Raw genomic sequence first — 22,318 nt, forward strand, 5'->3', positions numbered from 1 at the left:
TTATTTTATATAAAATAAAAATAAATTAATTATACATAGTTAATTTCTGTATTACTAACTCTTTATCGATCAGTAAAAATATCCTCTAAGTGCTCAAGTGAACCTATAATAAGAGGAAAAGAGTCTTAATTCTTGAAATATATATAAGCAAATATATCGTCTTCTTCCTCCTCTATCTATCCAACATTTTATATTACTAGATTTCTTATATCCATTGATTTTAGGTTTGAATTGGTTTCGTTACATTTTACATGAAACACTAAGTTCATGATTGTTGAAAAAATTGAAAATAATGACAAATCAACTATCGTTATTGCAAATTGAATCTATTAGATTGATTGATGTTTGACAAATTGATAGTTGCAATTTATTTTTTATAATATAAAATTTATGCATCAAATTTTAATTTATTTGAAGTAAATTTGAAGTTTGAACAACAAATTATTAGTTAAGTAACTATACTACAATATGTCATATTCTATAGTAATGTAAGAAATCAAATTCAAAGAACAATACTATAGTATTAAATTCTTTCCATATTTTAGCTTCTAAACTAGTTTGACTTAAATTTTATGTAGATTGAAACTTTTTTTTTTAGTTTCTTGCTCAGTGTTTGGTATTTATATTGAAATGTATAAAATTTGAATTCACATTGGATAGTGCCACATTTGGAAGTAGCGCTTTGTTATAATTTTTTTTTTCTATACCTAAAACTCAAACTCGAGATTATGAAGTAGATTAAAACTTACTTTGGCCAACAACTTTTTAAAACTGATCCTTTCAGCCGTCTTTTTTTTTTCCAATGACTTTATAATATAAAAACTTTAGTGCAACAAATCATATGTATATTATATTAAACGTGTTTGAACTTTTTGCAAAAGATTAAAAAATAAAGTTGATAGTAATTGGCTGCAGCTTTTATTTTTTTGTTTTTTTTCAAAACTCTGTTTTTTCAGCTCAATAGTCTCCTCCCATGGCAGAGTCCCGGAAAGTAGCAGTAATCGGAGCTGGCGCATCGGGTCTTGTGACGTCGCGTGAGCTACAAAGAGAAGGTCACAGAGTTGTTGTATTCGAGAAATCGAACCAATTGGGTGGTCTATGGGTTTACAATCCTCGAGTTGAGACCGATCTACTCAGTCTCGATCCAAACAGAGAAATTGTTCATAGCAGTCTTTACAAATCTCTTCGAACAAATCTTCCTCGACGACTTATGAGTTTCAGCGATTACTCTTTCGATTGTGCAGAAAATGGGAACCGATTGAACTTTCCTGAGCACGAAGAAGTATTGAAGTTTTTGAATGAGTTCGCTAAGGATTTTGGGATCAATGAGTTGATCCGATTCAACACGGAGGTAGTACGAGTTGCGCCGGTTGAATTTGGGGAAAATGGTTGGGTTGTTGAGTCGAAATCGGAGGAGTTAAGTTCAGAAGAGGTGTTTGATTCTGTAGTGATTTGTAATGGTCACTATACAACACCCAGAGTTGCAAATATTCCAGGTAATATTTGTCATCTTCTATGGTAATAAATATGAAATAATTCTATCCACTAATAATTCTATACATTAATAATAAGATAAATAAAAAGAAATCACTTAATAAAGAGTCCTGTGTTTAAAATACTTTAAATTTGGTGAGAACTTAGGAATGAATTTCAATTGTGTTGCAAGATTAAGAGTGTATTTAAGTTCAAATTGTCAAAATAAAAAAGAATTTTTAAGACGATCAATAATTCAGATGAAACTAATAATTCACCCTAGTTTAAAAGTATTTTTAATATTTCTCTCTTTTAAGTTTTCTACTGTTGCAAAAAAGCTATAAATGAAGCACAAATAAAAACTTAATTAGACAAAAGTATCTTTATTAAACAATCTCTCAATAATTTTGTTGCAAAAAAGCTATAAATGAAGCACAAATAAAAACTTAATTAGACAAAAGTATCTTTATTAAACAATCTCTCAATAATTTTACCCGTATGTCTCTCAAATATAAATACAATCTTCTTCTTCTCTTCCTTTTTTAGCCAATTATATATATAAATAAATAAATAATTTTCTTTAACATTTGAATATGAGAATATTACATAGTTTCAAAATAACTGACTGAGTGCGACCTTTAAAGTGCGAAGAGAATTATGAAGTTTTTAGGTTTGAGCCTTTATAAAAGTAAAAAAAATACAATATGATATTTTTTCATTTGTCAAAGTCTTGGTGCACAAAATTACTTAGTACCTTTTGCCAGTGGGAGACAATATGTACATGGCGGACACCACATCAAGACGGAGCCAGGATTAGGAGTTTGGGGTTCACAAGTTATTATACATTTATATTTATTTAACTTTCTAATACAAATATAGGGTCTGCAGAAAAGCTATTGGGTCATTCGAACCCATGAACCCCCACGGCCCCTGTCAGTCCTGTCACTGCGTTCCTTAAAAGTAATAAATAGTGAAAACAAATTAGGATGGTAAGACAATATGTACATGGCTTGTATTTTGAACTAATTCTTGTTAGTTAAAATCCAAAGGTATACACAACTGGCCTGGAAAACAAATACATAGCCACAATTATCGAGTTCCTGAGCCATTTAAGGATCAGGCAAGACCTTTATACACTTTCTGCATTTTCACTTCTTAAAGTTACATACAACAAGTCTATGCTTCCACTTGTAAATCATTATTTTTGTATTCAGATTGTAGTAGTAATTGGAGATGGACCAAGTGGACTTGATATTTGCCGAGACATAGCGACTGTAGCCAAGCAAGTTCATCTTTCAACAAGATCTTCTGAAATTGAAGTTTCGAAATTGGACAATTATGAAAATCTATGGAACCATTCAAAGGTATGTAATTGTTTTAAATGTTGTTGATTATGATAAAGAAAGGGAGCTGATTTTGGAACTTCTTATTGCAGATTGATCATGTTGATGAAAGTGGTGAAGTGACTTTCTTGGATGGATCTTCTATTCATGCTGATATCATTCTCCATTGCACAGGGTTTAGTTCTAATCTTGAGTCCTTTTGTTTTCTCAAAAATTGTGTGATCATCTCATCTAAAAAAATTAAGTTTTTAAAGTTAAAGATCACCCTTTCATTTATATCTTCAACACGCGCCACTCACATATGGACTTGATCTAGTCTTTGTGGGCTAAAGTTGTGGAAGTTTTCTGTTAATGTGTGGCAGTGAGACACATAACCAGGACTTCTATCTATTCTGATATCATGTTGAATTGTAAGATCATCTTATCTAAAAGCTTCATGATGTGTTTAACATTATTTTCTTGCGCAGATACAAGTATGATTTCCCATTTCTTGAAACCAACGGAATAGTAAGTGTAAATGACGAGGGCCGTGTTGTTGGACCACTATACAAGCATGTCTTTCCTCCAAAGCTTTCTCCCTGCCTCTCTTTTGTTAGTATACCTTATCAGGTCAGCTAAATTGTATGAAAGAATATTATGGAAAATATTTTCTCGATTTTTGATTGGAGAGTGAAAATAACATAAGCAAACTGAATCATGCTTGACAACATATTTTAGTTTTTATTGATTAGAGTAGTGAATATGCAATGAACCCCCTTCATTGAAAGATTACGCTATGTAGATAGGGGAAATGTTTTTTTTATTTTGTTGCATATGTATAAGTTTTTGGATCTTCTTGGCATAAGAACCTTTTTTTTCGAATCCTCTTTACTTGAATTTCTGACTCCGTCACTATGCTTTTACGTTGTATTATGCTCTTGAAATTTTTTAGCTACTGTGAGAAATGACAATGTAGACTTTTCCATGTGATGATCAGGGAATAGTCTTTCTAATGTTTGAATTACAAGCCAAATGGATTGCACAAGTTTTGTCTGGAAAGGTGCTTTTACCATCTGAAGAGGAGATGTTAGCTGATGTTGAGGATCATAATAGGCAACTTGAGGAAGCCGGCATCCCAAAACGTCACACTCATCGCCTTCACCCTCATGAGGTTATTCCGATAACTAATTTATTTTTCAAGATTCATTTCTGTATGACTCGGGCAAAAACCTGTTCATCACTCGTTATTTCGTTGCTTTTTTCTTCTTTTACAAAATTCCCATGCCATTATTAGAAAAATTCTTGAATATAAAACTTCACCCAATTCCTGCTACAAAAGAAGCATAGTTGAGAAGGATTTGTATGTCCACATGTTAAAGATCCTAAAACACTTTCTAAAAACTCAATGAAGGAGAGCCTTGATTGTTATGATCATATTGCAAGATATGAGACTCGAGTCCCACATCGATTTAATTAATGGGGAGCTGATGTGGGGTTTATGCATCTTTTGACTCTCCCATCTTAATAGCTAGTTTCTTGGCTACCTAGATTGTATCAACGATATCTGAGCTACTCACCACCCGTCTTGCCTTGGATCGTGACATCGATACTGCAGTGTTGAGGCAGTGTTGGCCTCAGACTAGAAAATTGTTTAGCGCATAATCGTTGAGGACATAGCGTGGTTTATTATTATCCTATTGCAAGGTGTGAGACTTGAGTCCCTCATCTATATAATAGGGAGCTGATGTGGGACTTATATAGCATTGGGCTCTCCCACCTCAATAATTAGCTTTTGGGGGTGTGGTTCTCCCTAGATTGTATCATTGCATAACAATACTAAGAATTGTTATCATGTGACTAGGAGGTCACATGTTCAAGTCGTAAAAACAATCTCTTGCAGAAATACAAGCTAAAACTGCAAGTAGACCATAATGTGATAAGACCCTTCCCTAAAACTCATGCATAGCACGAGCTTCATATTCGAGTTTTCTTTCTTTTTTTCTAAATGTGAATGTTTTACCTATAAAGTTAGTGATAGGCTATAATTACATGAATTTGTTGGCAGATGGAGTACATGGACTGGATAGCAGCTCAAATAGGAATGCCATCACTTGACGCTGGCCTAAAGGAAATATATTGGAGTATTTACAAATGTGTTCGTGAAGTAGGGTATGCTAACTATAGAGATTTGTGGGTCTTTGAAAATTTGACTCAATCGTCTTTGTAGTTATCAAAAAATTAGTGGTTTTTTTTATATGTAACATCATTTCTATTCCTTTTATGTTTTACCACATTCATTTAGACGATGAACTAATCTTATATATGGATTTATTTACATAAATATTCTATTATAATATATTAAGATGTTAAATGTTAACATTTTTTCAAATAAACTTTATAATATAATCTTATAATGAGTTAAATTTTGAAATTATTAATTAAACAATATTTAAAGATCAAGAGAACCACCAAGGATGAGGTGCAGCTGATGGAACTGACCAAAGGTAAATTAAGAGAAAATCGTAATATATATATATATATATATATACTCTTGTTTAGTATTTTATTGAAGTCAAGTTTTCAATAAATGTACATAAATTAATTTATTTTTATCAATTAATTGATCAATGAACATAAATTAATCATTTAGTTTTCCTATGTTGGTTAAATTCATACTTTCAAAGCTAATAACTCTCAAGGTAGGAAGAATAGTGTCATTTATGCATTAATTTTGTGAAATGACAAATACTCTATCTATCCAACAATACTTGTCCACTATTGACTTTGCACACGTCTATAAATAGAAGGGTGATTTTACTATATCACCATTTAAATATAATAAATATAATGTCTTAAAAAATATAACAGAGAAATGATAATTAATAATAAAGACAAATTAGGATTTAAGTATAAAATTATCTATTAATTTATGAAGTGTGTTGAACATTTGAAAAACATAGAGTTAATATTTCAAAAGGTCACTCAACTTTAATAATTTATCTAATAAAGTCATTAAACTTTATTTTGTATCAATAAAATCACTCAACTTAGGTCTTTATATCAATAAAATCACTTAATAAAATTCATCACTAAAATAAATTTAACATGACAAAATAAATTATTGGCATTGTCATGTTCATCATAATTAAAATAATAAGCAAATGACTTAAAATTACTACTACATCATTATACAAAGATACCGTAAAGGGGTTTAAACCTGCATAATTACTACTGCATCGAAATCATATTTTTAGTTTATACCTGCATAATTAGGGGTGCCATCGGGATATCGTAAAAGGATTGATTGAAAAATTATATTATATATATATAAAATTAAAATTATTTTTTATATTCATACAATAAACGTTGAATCATCTTAATTTCTTTATGTGTTTACCTCTTTATATTAGCGAACATCAAAAAAATAAAAGGTGATCTTTAAAAAGAAAAATATATTATCTTCCGTTTAGATTAAATGAGGAAGAGAGGTTTACGGGTTACTGATTGACGGTCATGCTAAGAGAGACCATGATAGACGTTGACGGAAAAAGTAGCAGCAAAGAATATATGGAGATTGGAGACAACTCCTATCTATAAATGAAAAATTTTGACTCATTTATTTATTATTCAATCATTAATATAGTATAAAAGTAATTATTTTGTCATATCAAATTTATTTTAATAATAAATGTAATTGAGTGATTTTATTGATATAAATGTTTAAGTTGAGTGATTTTATTAATACAAAATAAAATTTAATGATTTTGCTAAATAAACTCTCAACGTTGAGAGACTTTTTGAGATATTAATTCAAAAACATAAGATATGATTTGGCGCCGAGCATAAAAGTTAGTTAAAAAAATGGTTAGACAACTGTATACACAAGGATATATTAGTTTTCTAAAAATTGACAATTTAGTTTGTCTTTATAATATAAAAAACTCAGTGCAAAACTGTGTTTTTCCAGCTCAATAGTCTCCTCCCATGGCGGAGTCGCGGAGAGTGGCGGTGATCGGAGCCGGGCCATCGGGTCTTGTGACGGCGCGTGAGCTACAAAGAGAAGGTCACCGAGTTGTAGTGTTCGAGAAATCGAACCAACTGGGTGGTCTATGGGTTTACAATCCTCGAGTTGAGACCGATCTACTCAGTCTCGATCCAAACAGAGAAATTATTCATAGCAGTCTTTACAAATCCCTTCGAACAAATCTTCCTCGACAACTTATGAGTTTCAGCGATTACTCTTTCGATTGTGCAGAAAATGGGAACCGATTGAACTTTCCTGAGCACGAAGAAGTATTGAAGTTTTTGAATGAGTTCGCTAACGATTTTGGGATCAATGAGTTGATAAGATTCAACACGGAGGTAGTACGAGTTGCGCCGGTTGAATTTGGGGAAAATCGTTGGGTTGTTGAGTCGAAATCGGAGGAGTTAAGTTCAGAAGAGGTGTTTGATTCTGTAGTGATTTGTAATGGTCACTATACAGTACCCAGAGTTGCAAATATTCCAGGTAATATTCGTCACCTTCTATTGGCGATAAATATGAGAAATACGACAAATGAAAAGAAATCACTTACTCTCTGCCTTCCTTTTTAGTTGTTAGAGTTTCTCTTTTGAGAGCCAAAACTATATAAATATTAACAAACTTTTTAAGACATATTTTTCATCATATTGATATGAAATTTGATGGGATGGCCTGGGTGGGGAGTGGTTGGGGAGTAGGGGTGGGGGTAAGGGGTGGCGTAAAAATAAAAAATTAAAGGATGAAGTAGATTTTTAGAAAATGTTTTTGCTTAATTTTGGAAGGGAAGTCATATTCCTTAAATTTGAGGAAAATGAGTTGATTGAAAAAACATTTTCCAAGCATTTAAGCTAACCAAATATGGAAAAATTGGATAACATTTTCAGAGAAAATGTTTCCTCCATACCAAACACACCCATAGTTTTTGAATATCTAAAATTTTGTTTTAAAACTAATGTAATCTAATTTAGCTTTAAAAATTAGTCAAATTGATTTTCAAAAAGCGCAACGTAACAACTAAAAAAGAATGAAGGGATTAATATTTTTATCTCTGTTCAACCTATTTCATTGAGAGCTCTTAATTATACTACTTCTTATAGCATCATGTTTACTTCTCCGGAAACTTAATTTGATAAAAGTGCCTCTTAAGATAAGCTATTTTAGAATTTTGGCCAAACATGTACTCTTAGGCGAGATAAATAAAATTTGACTTACATTCTAAAAATTACTCCCTCCGTTTCACAAAGAATGGTCTAGTTTGCCTTGACACGGAGTTTAAGAAAATAAAGAAAACTTTTAAATCTTGTGATCCTAAATTAAAGTTGTCAAATGTACAAAATTGCCCTTTAATCTTGTGGCCTTAAACATGTCACGTGGAAAGCTGAAATTAAAATGTTACCAAAAAAAGAAAGAGGTCAGTTTTTTTTGAAACTGACCAAAAAGGAAATGAGGTCAGTCTTTTTGAAACGGAAGGAGTATTCTTTTAACGTTTAGATAAGAAGAGATTGTCGGTTTCAAAATATATAACGAGTGTGACCTAGTGGTCAACAAATCCTTGCGAAAGTAGTAATAAAATGTTATATTCTTTCATTTGTGTAAGTTTTAATGGACATAGTTACACATTTTGCTGGTGGGAGATGGCAGATACTTGGCCATAAACCACCATAGAAAAAATAGTGAAAACAAATTAGGATGGTAAGAGTTAAACAGAAAACAATTTTACCTTGCTGCACTCACAAGTCACCACATGGTGATCAAAGAAATGAGAATGATTGGATTTTATTTTGAACTAATTCTTGATAGTTAATATCCAAAGGTATAAACAATTGGCCTGGAAAACAAATACATAGCCACAATTATCGAGTTCCCAAGCCATTTAAGGATCAGGCAAGACCTTTATACACTTTCTGTGTTTTCACTTCTTAAAGTTACATACAACAAATCTATGTGTCCACTTGTAAATCATTATTTTTGTATTTAGATTGTAGTATTAATTGGAGATGGACCAAGTGGGCTTGATATTTGCCTAGAGATAGCCACTGTAGCCAAGCAAGTTCATCTTTCAACAAGATCTTCTGAAATTGAAGTTTCGAAATTGGACAATTATGAAAATCTATGGAATCATTCAAAGGTATGTATTTGTTTTAGATGTTGTTGATTATGATATAGAAAGGGTGCTGATTTTGGAAGTTCTTATTGCAGATTGATCATGTTGATGAAAGTGGTGAAGTGACTTTCTTGGATGGATCTTCTATTCATGCTGATATCATTCTCCACTGCACAGGGTTTAGTTCAAATCTTGAGTCTTTTTGTTTTCTCAAAAATCGCGTGATCATCTCATCTAAACAAATTTAAGTTGTCAAAGTTAAAAATCACCCTTTCATTTATATCTTCACCACGCCCCCTCACATGTGGACTTGATCTAATCTTTGCGGGCTAAAGTTGTGTGGAAGTTTTCTGTTAATGTGTGGCAGTGAGACACAAAACTAGGACTTCTATCTATTCTGATATCATGTTGAATTGTATGATCATCTTATCTAAAAGCTTAGTGATGCGTGTTTACTTTATTTTCTTGCGCAGATACAAGTATGACTTCCCATTTCTCGAAACCAATGGAATAGTAAGTGTAGATGACAAGGGCCGTGTTGTTGGACCACTATACAAGCATGTCTTTCCTCCAAAGCTTTCTCCCTGCCTCTCCTTTGTTGGTATACCTTATCAGGTCAGCTAAATTGTACGAAAGAATATTATGGAAAACATTTTCTCAATGTTTGATTGGTGAGTGAAAATAACATAAGCAAACTGGATCATGCTTGACAACATATTTAGTTTTTATTGATTAGAGTCCCCTTCATTGAAAGATTACGCTATGTAGATAGGGGAATATGTTTTTTTTTGTTGCATAAGAACCTTTTTTTTTGGAATCCTCTTTACTTGAATTTCTGGCTCCGTCACTATGCGTTTACATTGTATTATGCTCTTGAATTTTTTTTAGCTATTGTGAGAAATGACTATGTAGACTTTTCCATGTGATGATCAGGGAATAGTCTTTCTAATGTTTGAATTACAAGCCAAATGGATTGCACAAGTTTTGTCTGGAAAGGTGCTTTTATCTGAAGAGGAGATGTTAGCTGATGTTGAGGATCATAATAGGCAACTTGAGGAAGCCGGCACCCCAAAACGTCACACTCATCGCCTTCACCCTCAGGTTATTCCGATAACTTATTTATTTTTCAAGATTCATTTCAGTATGACTCGGGCAAAAACTTGTTCATCACTCGTTATTTAGTTGCTTTTTTCTTCTTTTTCAAAATTCCCATACCATTATTAGAAAAATTCTTGAATATAATACTTCGCTCAATTCCAGCTACAAATGAAGTATAGTTGAGAAGGATTTGTATGTCCTCATGTTAAAGATCCTAAAACACTTTCTAAAACTCAATGAAGGAGAGCCTTGCCTGTTATGATCCTACTGCAAGATATGAGACTTGAGTCCCACATCGATTTAATGGGGAGCTGATGTGGGGCTTATGCATCCTTGGACTTTCCCATCTCAATAGCTAGTTTCTAGGCTACGTAGATTGTATCAACGATATCAGAGACACCTACCACCCGTCATGCCTTGGATTGTGATGCCAGTATTGCAGTGTTGTCCTCAAACATATTCGTTGAGGATGACTGATGCAGAGCATAGCGTGGTTTGTTGTTATCCTATTGCAATGTATGAGACTTGAGTCCCACATTGATTTATATAGCCTTGGGATCTCCCACCTCAATAACTAGCTTTTGGGGGCGTGGTTCTCCCTAGATTGTATCATTGCATAACAATGCTAAGACTTGTTATCATGTGACTAGGAGGTCACGTGTTCAAGTCATGAAAACAACCTCTTGCAGAAATACAAGCTAAAACTGCAAGTAGACCATAATGTGATACGACTCTTTCCTAGAATTCGTGCATAGCAAGAGCTTCATATTCGAGTTTTTTTCTTTCTTAATTACATGAATTTGTTGACAGATGGAGTACATGGACTGGATAGCAGCTCAAATGGGAATACCATCAGTTGACGCCGGCCTAAAGGAAATGTATTGGAGTATTTACAGATGTGCTGGAGAAGTAGGGTATGCTAACTATAGGGATTTGTGGGTCTTTGACAATTTGGCTAAATTGTCTTTGTAGTTATCAAAAATTAGTGTTTTTTTATACGTAATATCATTTCTATTCATTTTCTGTTTTATAACATTCATTATTTAATTATTCCAAACATTAATAATAATATTGTATCACAAACCTTCTCTCTACCTCCACGAGGTAGTGATAAGGCCTGCATACACTTTACCTTTTCCAAACCCTATTTTATGAGATTTTACGGGATATGTTATTGTTTTTGTAATAATAATATTATATTATGATTTAACTTTAAAGAAAAGAAAATAATAATATTAGAGGAGACTTGCTTTTTGTTCTTGAGATCTACCGATAAAAAATAGGATAAAGGCCTATATTTATGGGCCTATAAATTTAAAAATAAAAAGTTAAAAGAAGTAAAAACTAAAGTGCAAGTAAAAGATCAAGAGAAAATTGCACTATATATTAGTTCAAGCAACTATACTTTTAAATTGGAACCATATTTTAGCTTTTTACATAGATTAAAACTTACTTTCCATCTCTTCCCCCAACAACTTTTTAAAACTCATCCTTTCACCAATCTTTATTCTAATTTTATTGATCAGTAGTGTGTGTGATATCCTTGAACAAAGAACAAGTAGTATAAGAGAGGTTTTGATTAAAAAAAAAGATCTCAAACTAATTTTATATTAGTTGAGTATCTAAAAAAACCATAAGATCTGAGTTATCGCTAAGCATAAAAATCGGAGAGGAAATAGTTGGACAACTATAAACACGATGCTACATTGATATTCAACTTCTTGAAATTGGCAATTCAGTTTGACTTTATAATATAACTTAGTGCAACAAATCACAAATCATATCTATATTATATTAAAGGGATAATACATAAATATAATTTTTAACTTAACTTCAACTGATATTTACGCTTTCTAATTTTGAATGTGCACAAATTAATATTTAAACTTGTATAAAATTGAACAAGTAGACACTTTCATCCTACACGACAATTTTCTGTCCTATGTGCGTCCTACATGAATTATATGACGTAGAACATGTATATCTACTTATTAAATTTCATACAAATTTAAGTAATTAGTTATGCACATTCAAAATTAAAATAAGTTTGGACATATTTATGTATTATGGCGGTAACCTTTCCCCAAACTTAAAAACAGAAGTGGCTAGTAAGTAGTAATTGGCTGCCGCTTCTTTTCAAATTCTGTTTTTTCAGCTCAATAGTCTCCTCCCATGGCGGAATCCCGGAAAGTAGCAGTAATCGGAGCCGGAGCATCCGGTCTTGTGACGGCGCGTGAGCTACGAAGAGAAGGTCACCGAGTTGTAGTGTTCGAGAAATCGAACCAACTGGGTGGTCTATGGGTTTACAATCCTCGAGTTGAGACCGATCTACTCAGTTTCGATCCAAACAGAGAAATTATTCATAGCAGTCTTTACAAATCTCTTCGAACAAATCTTCCTCGACAACTCATGAGTTTCAGCGATTACTCTTTCGATTGTGCAGAAAATGTGAACCGATTGAACTTTCCTGGGCACGAAGAAGTATTGAAGTTTTTGAATGAGTTCGCTAAGGATTTTGGGATCAATGAGTTGATCCGATTCAACACAGAGGTCGTACGAGTTGCGCCGGTTGAATTTGGGGGAAATCGTTGGATCGTTGAATCGAAATCGGAGGAGTTAAGTTCAGAAGAGGTGTTTGATTCTGTAGTGATTTGTAATGGTCACTATACAACACCCAGAATTGCAAATATTCCAGGCAAGTAATCTATTTTTTTTGTTTTGACAAATAGTAGAAATAAAAGGACATTAACTATACATTTATCATTCAAATAAGTGATGAGTTACATTATGTAATGATAGAGAACAATATAATTTATCAACGCATAATATTTATTAAAATAATATAATATATTATGAATTAATGTCTAACAATCATCCAAACAAAGTGTTAGCTAGCGTTTGGTCATAAATTTCTAAATATTCTTGGCAAATATTATTTCGGTGAAATTTCACCATGTATTTGGCCAAAGTATTTGGGAAATATATTTTATTTTTTTAGAAAAATATGATTTATATTCATAAGTTTTAAAAATCATCACAACTAATCATAAGTTTATATTACAAGTCAATTGAATCTTCGTTACAATAAATAACAAATAGTGTTCATGACACTGGAACAATGTGGTAGTTTGGAGTGAGTGCAACAAACATCATTTTGTACATCGTAAAGTAGACAAAACACATTACTTTGTTATCCTGAGCCGATTGTTCATCATTTTCATCAACAATCATATCATCACTGAATATTTCATCACTATTCTGGTTTCACGTACAAAATTATGTAATACAACGTAAACAACTACTATAGAGGGTGTTTTTGTAAAAGATAAAAAATTGATGTAAAATTTCATTTTTTAAAAGTCCCAAATAATGAGATTTGACCCAAATACTAGAAAAAATTAATATTTGAGAATTTGGGATATTTGCCAAATAATGGCAAATTCTATGGACAAACACTATTTGTCCAATTTAAATATTTGGGAAATCTATGGCCAAACGGGTCCTTAGTGTAATCTCATGATTTGGGGAAGTTGGTGTGTGCAATCTTACCCCTACTTTGAAAAGATAAAAAGACAATTTTCGACAAATTATCAACTCAAATATGTTAGAAATTAAAGTATTTACTACAAATAAAAAGTAAAAAAAGTTTTGGTCCACAAATTTTGGTTTCACCAACTTTTGACACAAAGATATGGAGAAAAACTCCAAAATAGTCCATTATTTTTTTAGTTAAGACTCAAAGTCATTTTTGAATTTTCACATGGAATAGTAATAGTCTCTCATGTTTGTAATATTGGTGCACTTTTGGTCCTTCCCAAACTTTTGTCTATTTTTCAATATTAATTTAACCACAATTTATGTATGGAATGTTCAATCGTCTTTTTATATATTTAATATAAATTACGTGAGAAAGTGAGAAGATGAACACTTTGTTTTGTTAGGTAAAAATATTATTGCAGGACGTAACAGGTACCTGCCCACTGCCCAGTACCATCTTCGTGAAAACAAAAATAGTGAAAACGTATTAGGATGGCAAGAGTTAAATAAAAACATGAAGTTTCAAGTTCAAATATTTGGGAAGACAGAAATTCGGTATTTATGCTGATGCAAATTAATAGGTATTCGTGAAATTTATCGAGGTGTGCACAAATTGATCTAGACACCATGATTGTCGCGCGGGGGAGTTAAAACAAAAACATTTTTACCTTGTTGCACTCTCAATATGGTGAATGTAATGGGAGTTATTGGTTATCTTTTGAACTAATTCTTGTTAGCTAATATCTAAAAGGTATAAACAATTGGCCTGGAAAACAAATACATAGCCACAATTATCGAGTTCCTGAGCCATTTAAGGATCAGGCAAGACCTTTATACTTTTTTTTTTTTTTCATTTTTAGTTCTTAAAGTTTCATACATAATTTTGTGCTTCATATGTTACAAAAATTTCTTGTTAACTGATTTGTATTCAGATTGTAGTTGTAATTGGAGATGGACCAAGTGGACATGATATTTCCAGAGATATTGCTACTGTAGCCAAGCAAGTTCATCTCACAACAAGATCTTCTGAAATTGAAGTTTCAAAACTGGACAATTATGCAAATCTATGGAACCAAGAAAAGGTAATAATTGTTTAAATGTTGTTGACTATGCATGGGAAGATAGTAGGGATGTCAAATGCTGAATTTAGACGGATTAAAATGAGTCGAGTTAATTGACCTATCCAAATGTGCTAGGAGCTAATATGGAACTTTTTTGGCAGATTGATCATGTTGATGAAAATGGTGAAGTGACTTTCATAGATGGATCATCTATTCATGCTGATATCATTCTCCACTGTACAGGGTTTAGTTCAAATCTCAATTCTTTTTTGTTGCATTTCTTTGATGAAATACTTATTTTTCAAATATCATTTTCCATTTTGAATAAAAAAAAGCTACATTTTTCGAATTTCACAATGAAACATGGTTAAACATGCAAAATTATTGTTATTTTTCTTGCACAGATACAATTATGATTTCCCATTTCTTGAAACCAATGGAATAGTAAGTGTAGATGATGAGAACCGTGCTGTTGGACCACTATACAAACATGTCTTTCCTCCAAAGCTTTCTCCATGCCTCTCCTTTGGTGGTATACCTTATCAGGTCAGCTACATTTGTATGACAAACATCATATTCTCATGGTGTTAGTCGTTTGGTGTGAGGTATCAGGTATAATAATATTAGGATCATTTTATTCTGCGTTTGGTTGGAAATTTAGTGTAAAGATGGATCTTAGGCCTAACTCAACCCCAAAAGCAGGGCATGATTGTCCATTGTCCAAGTCCATATATTCTCCCTGTGTTAGTCGTTTGGTGTGAGGTATAAGGTATAATAATATTATGGAGGCCACTATGATATGGGGGCGAGATGGATCTTGAACCTAACTCAATCCCAAAAGCTAGCTTATGAGGAGAAGATTGTCCTAGTCCATATAAAGAGACCAAATTCTCATCCCTTTTCTGATGTGGGAACTCTTAACAATTAGGCAGTCCTAAAATTATTTATCCCACCATTTATGCCTTAGTGAATACATAGTGAAATAACTTATCCCAGGATAACGTGTTCCCAACCAAACAAGTGATTTTATTTGGCATGACAAAAGTGATTTCTTAACCTCTTTAACATTGTATTATATGCTCTTGAATAATTTAAGGTATTGCTAGGACATGATAAATGTAGACTTTTCAGGCAATTGTGTTTCTCATGTTTGAATTACAAGCCAAATGGATTGCACAAGTTTTATCTGGAAAAGTGCTTTTACCAACAGAGGAGGAGATGTTGGCTGATGTTGAGGATCATAACAGGCAACTTGAGGAAGCCGGCATCCCAAAACGCCACACACATCGTCTTCACCCTACCGAGGTTTTTCCTATAACTATCTTTGAGGCTAATATTGGAATTTGTGACTATATAAGTAAACATTAGTAGATACAAGTATGCTATAATTTCAACGTGACAGGATAATTTTATCATTATATAATATTTGATGACCATACGTGAAATTAAGAATGACATGAATTTGTTGGCAGATAGAGTACATTGATTGGTTAGCAGCTCGAGTGGAAATGCCACCAATTGATGATGGCCTAACTGAAATGTATTGGAGTATTTACAAATTTGTTGGTCAAGTTGGGTGGAGTGGCTATAGGGATTTGTGGAACTTCTAAGAATTTGATTTTCTTTTTTCACTCGGTGTGGAGCTTCGACTAAATCCGAATCGTACTCTGCAGGACCCATTTAGGAGTGGCACTCCCAATAATAGTCAAATTTGTAATTTGTGATATTTGAGTAATATCATATCTATTCCTTTTATATTTTACTACATTCATTATTGTAATTCTTCCAAGTACTTTTTTTTTGTTTGTATAATAATCATCTCGTTTCTAGTATTGAATGCCTGCGCCGATAGAATTCATCAAATGATAAGCATATATTAGAAATTTCTCCATTTTCAGGACTTGAATTTAAGATATCTTATGAAGGATGAAATATTTTATTCATTCAACTACATTTCGGGGTGATCTTCCAAATATATTTGCAATATAATAATGGATCATAAAGCAAAAAGGGGTTAATATATGCATCTTTTTTAATCTACACCCTATCCTTTTGTCTTTAACGATTAATACCCTAATTTATTCATTTCTTTGCAAAATCATAAAATAGTTCAAATTCATACGAGATCTTTAATTTTGATAAAAAACTAAACAAACAAATTAGATTATACCGCATGAGCAATACATAAAACTAAATATTCAACAAGAAATAATCTCAGCATTATCAAATCCATGCAAAACAAACCTTAGAATGACTAATTCCTGCATAACTTGTTTTCAAACCAAATGACCCCTAAAGGTTATCTCGAGGCCTGACAACCAAAAAAGGGACTCAAATCAACAATAACCACTGCCACTAACATTTAATCCATTAATATGAACTCTGCATTAATAGTTCAATAATCTCATACAATTTTTTACTGTAAACAGCATAAGGTTCCTCTGATAGGTGTCTGTACTTGAGGAGAGCTTGAATGTTGCCAGGCAATGGTAATATGCTAAAAAAGTTCACATGAAGTTGTTTAAAAAACTACCTGAGGGTCGCTAGCAATTCAGTGAGGCCTCAACAGAAGGATCACACGGTGATGACCAATTCGAGTTTCACTTATACGACCAAGGTGTCGGAGGAGCTGCCAATGACAAATTACATTAGTGTCAAGAAGCATGAAGCTGATATTGAGTAATTAGTTTTTGAGCCTCAAGCATGTACAGTTGGTGCAGGATAAATGATTTGAGAAGGAAAGTAGAGGTGCTAAATGGTAATAGCTTAGTTATTTGAGCTGCTCCTATTAGATTTTGACAGAGCGAGGGGTTTAAGATTGGTGGTCACGTTTCAACGCGAAGCTGCTATAGTTCTAACTTCTAAGGCATGGAAGGCATTGTCAAGAGAATGAATCAAACCAGCATGAATCCACTAAAAGTAGTTACAGTCAAGTTTTTCAGAACATAAAAAGATGACAATAGAAAAAAATCTATTGTTCGAGATTATCTTTTGAAGCATGAATCAGCAAAGATTTTCAAAGCAATCCTACATCCATTCAGTCAAACGTGAAGTAGCAAAAGAATACTTGAAATAGAAAAAAGTGTTAAGAGATCGACTAATTGATGAAAACCTTTACATGTCAAGGTACAAGCATTGTCCTGACATGTAAATGTAACTGAATAAAAACTTAAATTGAGAAGGAAAAACTGATGCGAGTCAAGATTCAAATACACTTAAGTTTCACTAAGTTGTGTAAACTACAAAGTACAATTTTTTTTTTCAAGTTACAGTCATTAGTAAACATGTAATTTTTGTCTTCACATAAAGAACAACTCACAGTTAGTATTGCTTTTCCTGTATTGTCAAGTTTCAGTGAAGGCCCTCTGATGTCAGTTTCAAGAAAGAAATGCTTTCCTTTAACTGTTTCTGTTGCTGCAATATCTCTTAATTCCTGAAAAATGAGTAGCTTTATGCTGTTTAAACACGTCAAATTTAATCAACAAATGTTTCACTTCCTGACAGGAATGTATCACAAGGAACACAATATACAATAAGCCAGACTGATCAAATATAGCCCACAAGTAGCTAATATTTCAATAACACATCATGCGCGAAAGTACAAAGGAAGATTCCATGAAGGATATAAAGCTGAAGGGAGCCCTTTAAATTATGTCTTGCGGGCAAATGTATAGAACAATTAATCAAGCAAATCAGAGGAAGCTAAACTTGGCATACACAGGAATACATGATGGTCTTAAGACAAGATTGAGACTAAGACACCTCGTCCCTACAGTAGTTAGGCCTCAAGACTTGGATTATTTGTACAAATCCCAAGGGTGCCACATACATTTTTTATCACAATTAGATGCAAATAATTCCTAAATGGATGTCACATACAAATTATATCACTAACTTCATCCCTAAGCTGCCTTAGGATTCCAGAGGTGTCCTTGCAAGGAAATCCATACAACTGTAGGAATTAGGTTAATAGAATGCTTACACTCTCCAAAGTTACCAATTTCAAAAAAAAAAAGAAAAAAGAATGCTTACACCCTCTTTTCAAAAGTTATTCCTTATGTAACGATAGAGACCAAAAGAAAGTGAACCCTATCCAGATCAGAATGCTCACAGAACCGGCTCTGTATTATAAATTGATAATTTGATAGGTAAGGATAGCCTTAGAATTTTGCAAATAATATGGCAAGTAGAGATATCCCAAAAAAGAAGGGTCCATCTTTCAATATATGATTTAAGGATATTTTGTGGAAGAAATCACATCTCTAGTTGAAAATAGAACTACAAACTAGTGAGGGATACGAATGATTAAGAGTTCTTGCTTAAAAAAAAAAGGTACATACTAATTGAGAATGGAATCTATCCTGACTTTTTGAGGCTTAAATCTGCAGATTTAATTTAAAAGGACAAAGGTCCAATCTCTACTGGATATGTGGTATCAAATTTAGTTATGAGAAAGTTGAATCAAATAGGCAAGATTCAGTTCACTTACCATTGCTCTCTCCACAAGATTTTCTTTGAGCTTCAGAAGGAAAAAAAAATAGGTATCAGCACTGGGGTGATATCAAGTTTCAAGTAAAATTTGTAACCAGATTTGACAAAAATGCAACCTTTTTACGAGGGGCTGTGAGAAGCTGGGAAGTTGCTTCAGCATAAGTAGCCATGTCATTTATTGCTGCATTGACCTTTTCCAAAGTGATCCGCTGTTTCATATACCTGCAATTTGCATCTCTTATTGTCAGCAAATATATGAGATAGAGTTTTATGATGCATAAGCAGTAAAAGAAATCGGCATCTCTTTAACATCAGGAAACTTATGGTCTCTCTTTCTGGGAGGAGGTTAGAGTGTTGGCAATCACATTGCTGTATAAAGAAGTGCTACCTTATGAGAAGTTAGAAAGAACTTACGGTGGTACAGAATTCAGTTCATCGGAGCTAATGTAGAAAAGTGGAGGGGAGACGCGACCTTTTTTCTCCTGAAATTAACAAAATATAGGGTGAGATCATAGCATGGCAATTTTGGTTGAAGCTGACCCGACCATTGAACAACTGAATCATTCAGTAAATGTCTTTCATATTAGGTGAAGAATGATAAACTGCATCCTTTGATCACTATTATATTAAAATTGAGGAGCATAATCTGTGACAACTTGGGATTCCTTTTCTTTGCCCTCACAGACCTCATTGGAAGGTCCTAGAAACAATTAATTCATTGAGTGAGTAAAGCACATTCCCAGTCCTAGAATGAATTGATTTTCCATTATTCTGGCTAATTAGAAGAAAAAAAAAAGTGAATCACACCCTTTATGCAATCAGATATCCCACTTAGGGCCTTCCTGTTATTTGACTGGATTAAGTATGAATCTTACCCTTTAAGCAATCTGATACCACACTTCTCTATTTATCAAGCTACAGACTACAGAGACATAAGACGTGACTGCATTTTCAGGACAGAAGAAATCATGTGATATGTAGAGAGTTAGAGAATCAAGGAGAGTTTGTCACCTTTGGTGCAGGCTCCTCAAGTTTCAGAGAAACAAAACTATCCTCAACAATGGGCTCTAGATTTAAACTATAAAAACAAATTCATAGTCAGAAAGAACAAATCTTCTTAAGGAGTAAGGACCGCATGTTAGTAAAGATATTTCATTACATAGTACAGAATGTTACCATTTAGTAGCATCATCAGTTGTTTTAGTCACTCTATCAGGAACATATGATGGAACTACAGAAGATAAATTTTGCAATTTCTTTTGCTGCCGCAGTGACGCTTCTATTAGTTTCTGCAGCCAAAAATACAGCCGAAGAAGCAATGAGTTATTGCATCTACAATACTTGTTTACAGTTTAGAACTAGTGCAGAACAATACCACACTTGATTTTCCAAAAACAAGCTGGACCATAAACACAGAGGAATGTGGGCCCTATAACAAATATATTAACCCTACAGTAAGATTTATGAAACACTGATCAAATGTTTGAATTTTCGTAAAATGTGCTAATTGGATTCTAGATATTCATAACTAGGACAAGAACATATTTTTGACTTTTTGTTTTTTTAGAAAGAACGAATAGTAGAAATCAATTGACAGTCCCCATAATAATAGAAAGGGGAACACCTCCAAGGTATTGAATTTTCTGGATTTGGAAATGGATAGCATGCCTAAGATAATCCTTGCTTAAATCAAATTGGCAATACAGACTCAGGCTTATAGAGAGACAAAGAGAAATACCTTGGCTTTGGGGATGGCTTCAGTTTCTTCACGCATCCGGATTTTTATTTTGTGGAGCTGAAGCTCCAACACCTTCAATGCAGAGTCAATAGCTGACAAATCTGAAACGCTGCTTGCAGGGTACACTATTCACATTGCACAAAAATTGATCATCAGCAATAAGTAGCTTTGAAAATCTTTAGAACAAAAAGTTGAGCAGATAATTTACTGTTTCGAGCTACGACAAGCTGTTGAATCTCCGATATCCGAGTGTTGAATGAGGATACCAAAGAATCAAGTGACGATCCCGCATCCTTGATGTCCATTTTCCCCTCTTTCCCTCTTACCCTGACAAACAACTCTTGGGGAAAAAGGAGAAAAGAAAAAATAAAGTTCCTTAAAAACAATCATAGTCTAAGTTCCTGCTTTACACATCTTCATCCATGACCAACCTTATATAGCCAGTACTTCCACTATAGTGCTACAGGGCTATTAAGAGTCACACAACATACATTACTATCTAAAATCAAGACAAGCCTCAAAAACTAGGGACTAATGGGCATTGGGCGCTTGTCTTTGACACGTGCACTATATTTATATACATGAAACTAGTATTAATATGCAAATAGATTGACCAAGCACCCATTATGTGATTAGTAGCAACTCAATACTCTATATTAAACACACATAAGAACCCATGACTAAGAAATTCAGGGTCAACCAATGCTAGACACAGTAGAAATGCAAGTAAACCACTTGTTTTCCAAATCAATACAGCCAAAGTCATGAGAGAAAATTAACATTGCTCTTGGCATTTTTTTTCTATAATCATATTGTTCGTATCATCTTTTGTGCACCTCAACTAATATACCTTTCACCTCCCACCAGTACCAGGTAACTTAGTCCACCAAGGCCAGAACCGAAGGTAAAAACCACATTTAACATTTAACACGACATGAATTAACATTTAACTTTAGTAGAACTAAGGAAATGCTACAGGTAGGGTTCTTATATACAGCTTCAAATTACAAACCATAAAAAATTCAGAGCATTCCACCAAAAAATACATACAAAAATTAACATTCAGTTCTTAAATTATAGCAGTAAACACCTAAAAAAAAGCCTTTCAACAACACGATACAGTCACGGATTTTAACGAATTTCTGTAATTCCACCACAAATTATGCTTTTAAATATAGAAAACAAGAACAATTTTTACAGAGAGAAACTATAAAATTGCTACACAGATCTGAAAATTTGTACAAATCTGTGAAATTAGTTGAATAAAGTTCAAAATAAAGTTAACCGGAGAAGATCAAATACCGTGGCTTTACCGGCGATAGGAGTTGAGGAAAGTGACCGGAGCAGAATGGGGAAAAAGCGCGCTTTTCTTCTTAAATTTTTTAAATTGAAGATAGATTTTAAAATAGTCTTTTTAAGTATGTACTAATCAATTATATTTGTCAAAATCAACATTTTTAATTTCTATCAAAA

At 33.1% G+C, this 22,318-nt stretch overlaps 4 protein-coding genes across 4 annotated transcripts; 3 read left to right on the top strand and 1 right to left on the bottom strand.

Annotated features, from left to right (window-relative positions):
• Positions 1 to 973: 973 nt before the first annotated feature.
• On the top strand, positions 974 to 5,037 carry LOC125831361 (flavin-containing monooxygenase FMO GS-OX5-like). The gene is made up of 7 exons (XM_049510556.1): positions 974 to 1,496; positions 2,523 to 2,593; positions 2,688 to 2,837; positions 2,909 to 2,991; positions 3,284 to 3,425; positions 3,793 to 3,966; positions 4,861 to 5,037. The coding sequence occupies exons 1-7, from the start codon at positions 974 to 976 to the stop codon at positions 5,020 to 5,022; spliced, it is 1,305 nt and encodes a 434-aa protein (XP_049366513.1). The 3' UTR covers positions 5,023 to 5,037.
• Positions 5,038 to 6,779: 1,742 nt separating this feature from the next.
• Positions 6,780 to 10,990, top strand: LOC125831362 (flavin-containing monooxygenase FMO GS-OX5-like). The gene is made up of 7 exons (XM_049510557.1): positions 6,780 to 7,302; positions 8,630 to 8,700; positions 8,795 to 8,944; positions 9,016 to 9,098; positions 9,394 to 9,535; positions 9,854 to 10,021; positions 10,829 to 10,990. Exons 1-7 carry the CDS (start codon positions 6,780 to 6,782, stop codon positions 10,988 to 10,990), a joined length of 1,299 nt encoding a protein of 432 aa, XP_049366514.1.
• A 1,181-nt stretch (positions 10,991 to 12,171) lies between these two features.
• LOC125831470 (flavin-containing monooxygenase FMO GS-OX5-like) lies at positions 12,172 to 16,226 on the top strand. Its single transcript, XM_049510652.1, has 7 exons — positions 12,172 to 12,713; positions 14,307 to 14,377; positions 14,488 to 14,637; positions 14,778 to 14,860; positions 15,021 to 15,162; positions 15,748 to 15,921; positions 16,089 to 16,226. Exons 1-7 carry the CDS (start codon positions 12,191 to 12,193, stop codon positions 16,224 to 16,226), a joined length of 1,281 nt encoding a protein of 426 aa, XP_049366609.1. The 5' UTR covers positions 12,172 to 12,190.
• Positions 16,227 to 17,118: 892 nt separating this feature from the next.
• On the bottom strand, positions 17,119 to 22,218 carry LOC125831257 (spindle and kinetochore-associated protein 1 homolog). Its single transcript, XM_049510453.1, has 10 exons — positions 22,148 to 22,218; positions 21,054 to 21,183; positions 20,846 to 20,970; positions 20,284 to 20,396; positions 20,119 to 20,185; positions 19,522 to 19,589; positions 19,224 to 19,329; positions 19,106 to 19,135; positions 17,936 to 18,049; positions 17,119 to 17,245 (listed from the first exon to the last, which is right to left on the bottom strand). The coding sequence occupies exons 2-10, from the start codon at positions 21,148 to 21,150 to the stop codon at positions 17,168 to 17,170; spliced, it is 798 nt and encodes a 265-aa protein (XP_049366410.1). The 5' UTR covers positions 21,151 to 21,183; positions 22,148 to 22,218; the 3' UTR covers positions 17,119 to 17,167.
• Between the last annotated feature and the right edge of the window lie 100 nt (positions 22,219 to 22,318).

This window comes from Solanum verrucosum, unplaced genomic scaffold (assembly GCF_900185275.1).
Source record: "Solanum verrucosum unplaced genomic scaffold, falcon-dt-bn FXZP01000049.1, whole genome shotgun sequence".
Taxonomy (NCBI): Eukaryota; Viridiplantae; Streptophyta; class Magnoliopsida; order Solanales; family Solanaceae; genus Solanum; species Solanum verrucosum.

What these genes read in the sequence shown, in the direction of transcription:
- LOC125831361 (XM_049510556.1), top strand. Translation starts at nt 974, where the DNA reads ATGGCAGAGTCCCGGAAAGTAGCAGTAATCGGAGCTGGCGCATCGGGT. An exon ending in ATCTATGGAACCATTCAAAG is followed by an intron (nt 2,838 to 2,908) that starts GTATGTAATTGT and finishes TTCTTATTGCAG; the next exon opens with ATTGATCATGTTGATGAAAG. An exon ending in TTGTTAGTATACCTTATCAG is followed by an intron (nt 3,426 to 3,792) that starts GTCAGCTAAATT and finishes TGTGATGATCAG; the next exon opens with GGAATAGTCTTTCTAATGTT.
- LOC125831362 (XM_049510557.1), top strand. Translation starts at nt 6,780, where the DNA reads ATGGCGGAGTCGCGGAGAGTGGCGGTGATCGGAGCCGGGCCATCGGGT. An exon ending in ATCATTCTCCACTGCACAGG is followed by an intron (nt 9,099 to 9,393) that starts GTTTAGTTCAAA and finishes TTTCTTGCGCAG; the next exon opens with ATACAAGTATGACTTCCCAT. An exon ending in CTCATCGCCTTCACCCTCAG is followed by an intron (nt 10,022 to 10,828) that starts GTTATTCCGATA and finishes ATTTGTTGACAG; the next exon opens with ATGGAGTACATGGACTGGAT.
- LOC125831470 (XM_049510652.1), top strand. Translation starts at nt 12,191, where the DNA reads ATGGCGGAATCCCGGAAAGTAGCAGTAATCGGAGCCGGAGCATCCGGT. An exon ending in CAGAATTGCAAATATTCCAG is followed by an intron (nt 12,714 to 14,306) that starts GCAAGTAATCTA and finishes AATATCTAAAAG; the next exon opens with GTATAAACAATTGGCCTGGA. An exon ending in ATCTATGGAACCAAGAAAAG is followed by an intron (nt 14,638 to 14,777) that starts GTAATAATTGTT and finishes CTTTTTTGGCAG; the next exon opens with ATTGATCATGTTGATGAAAA.
- LOC125831257 (XM_049510453.1), bottom strand. Translation starts at nt 21,150, where the DNA reads ATGGACATCAAGGATGCGGGATCGTCACTTGATTCTTTGGTATCCTCA. An exon ending in TTGAGGAGCCTGCACCAAAG is followed by an intron (nt 19,590 to 20,118) that starts GTGACAAACTCT and finishes TGTTAATTTCAG; the next exon opens with GAGAAAAAAGGTCGCGTCTC. An exon ending in ATCTTGTGGAGAGAGCAATG is followed by an intron (nt 18,050 to 19,105) that starts GTAAGTGAACTG and finishes CTCATTTTTCAG; the next exon opens with GAATTAAGAGATATTGCAGC.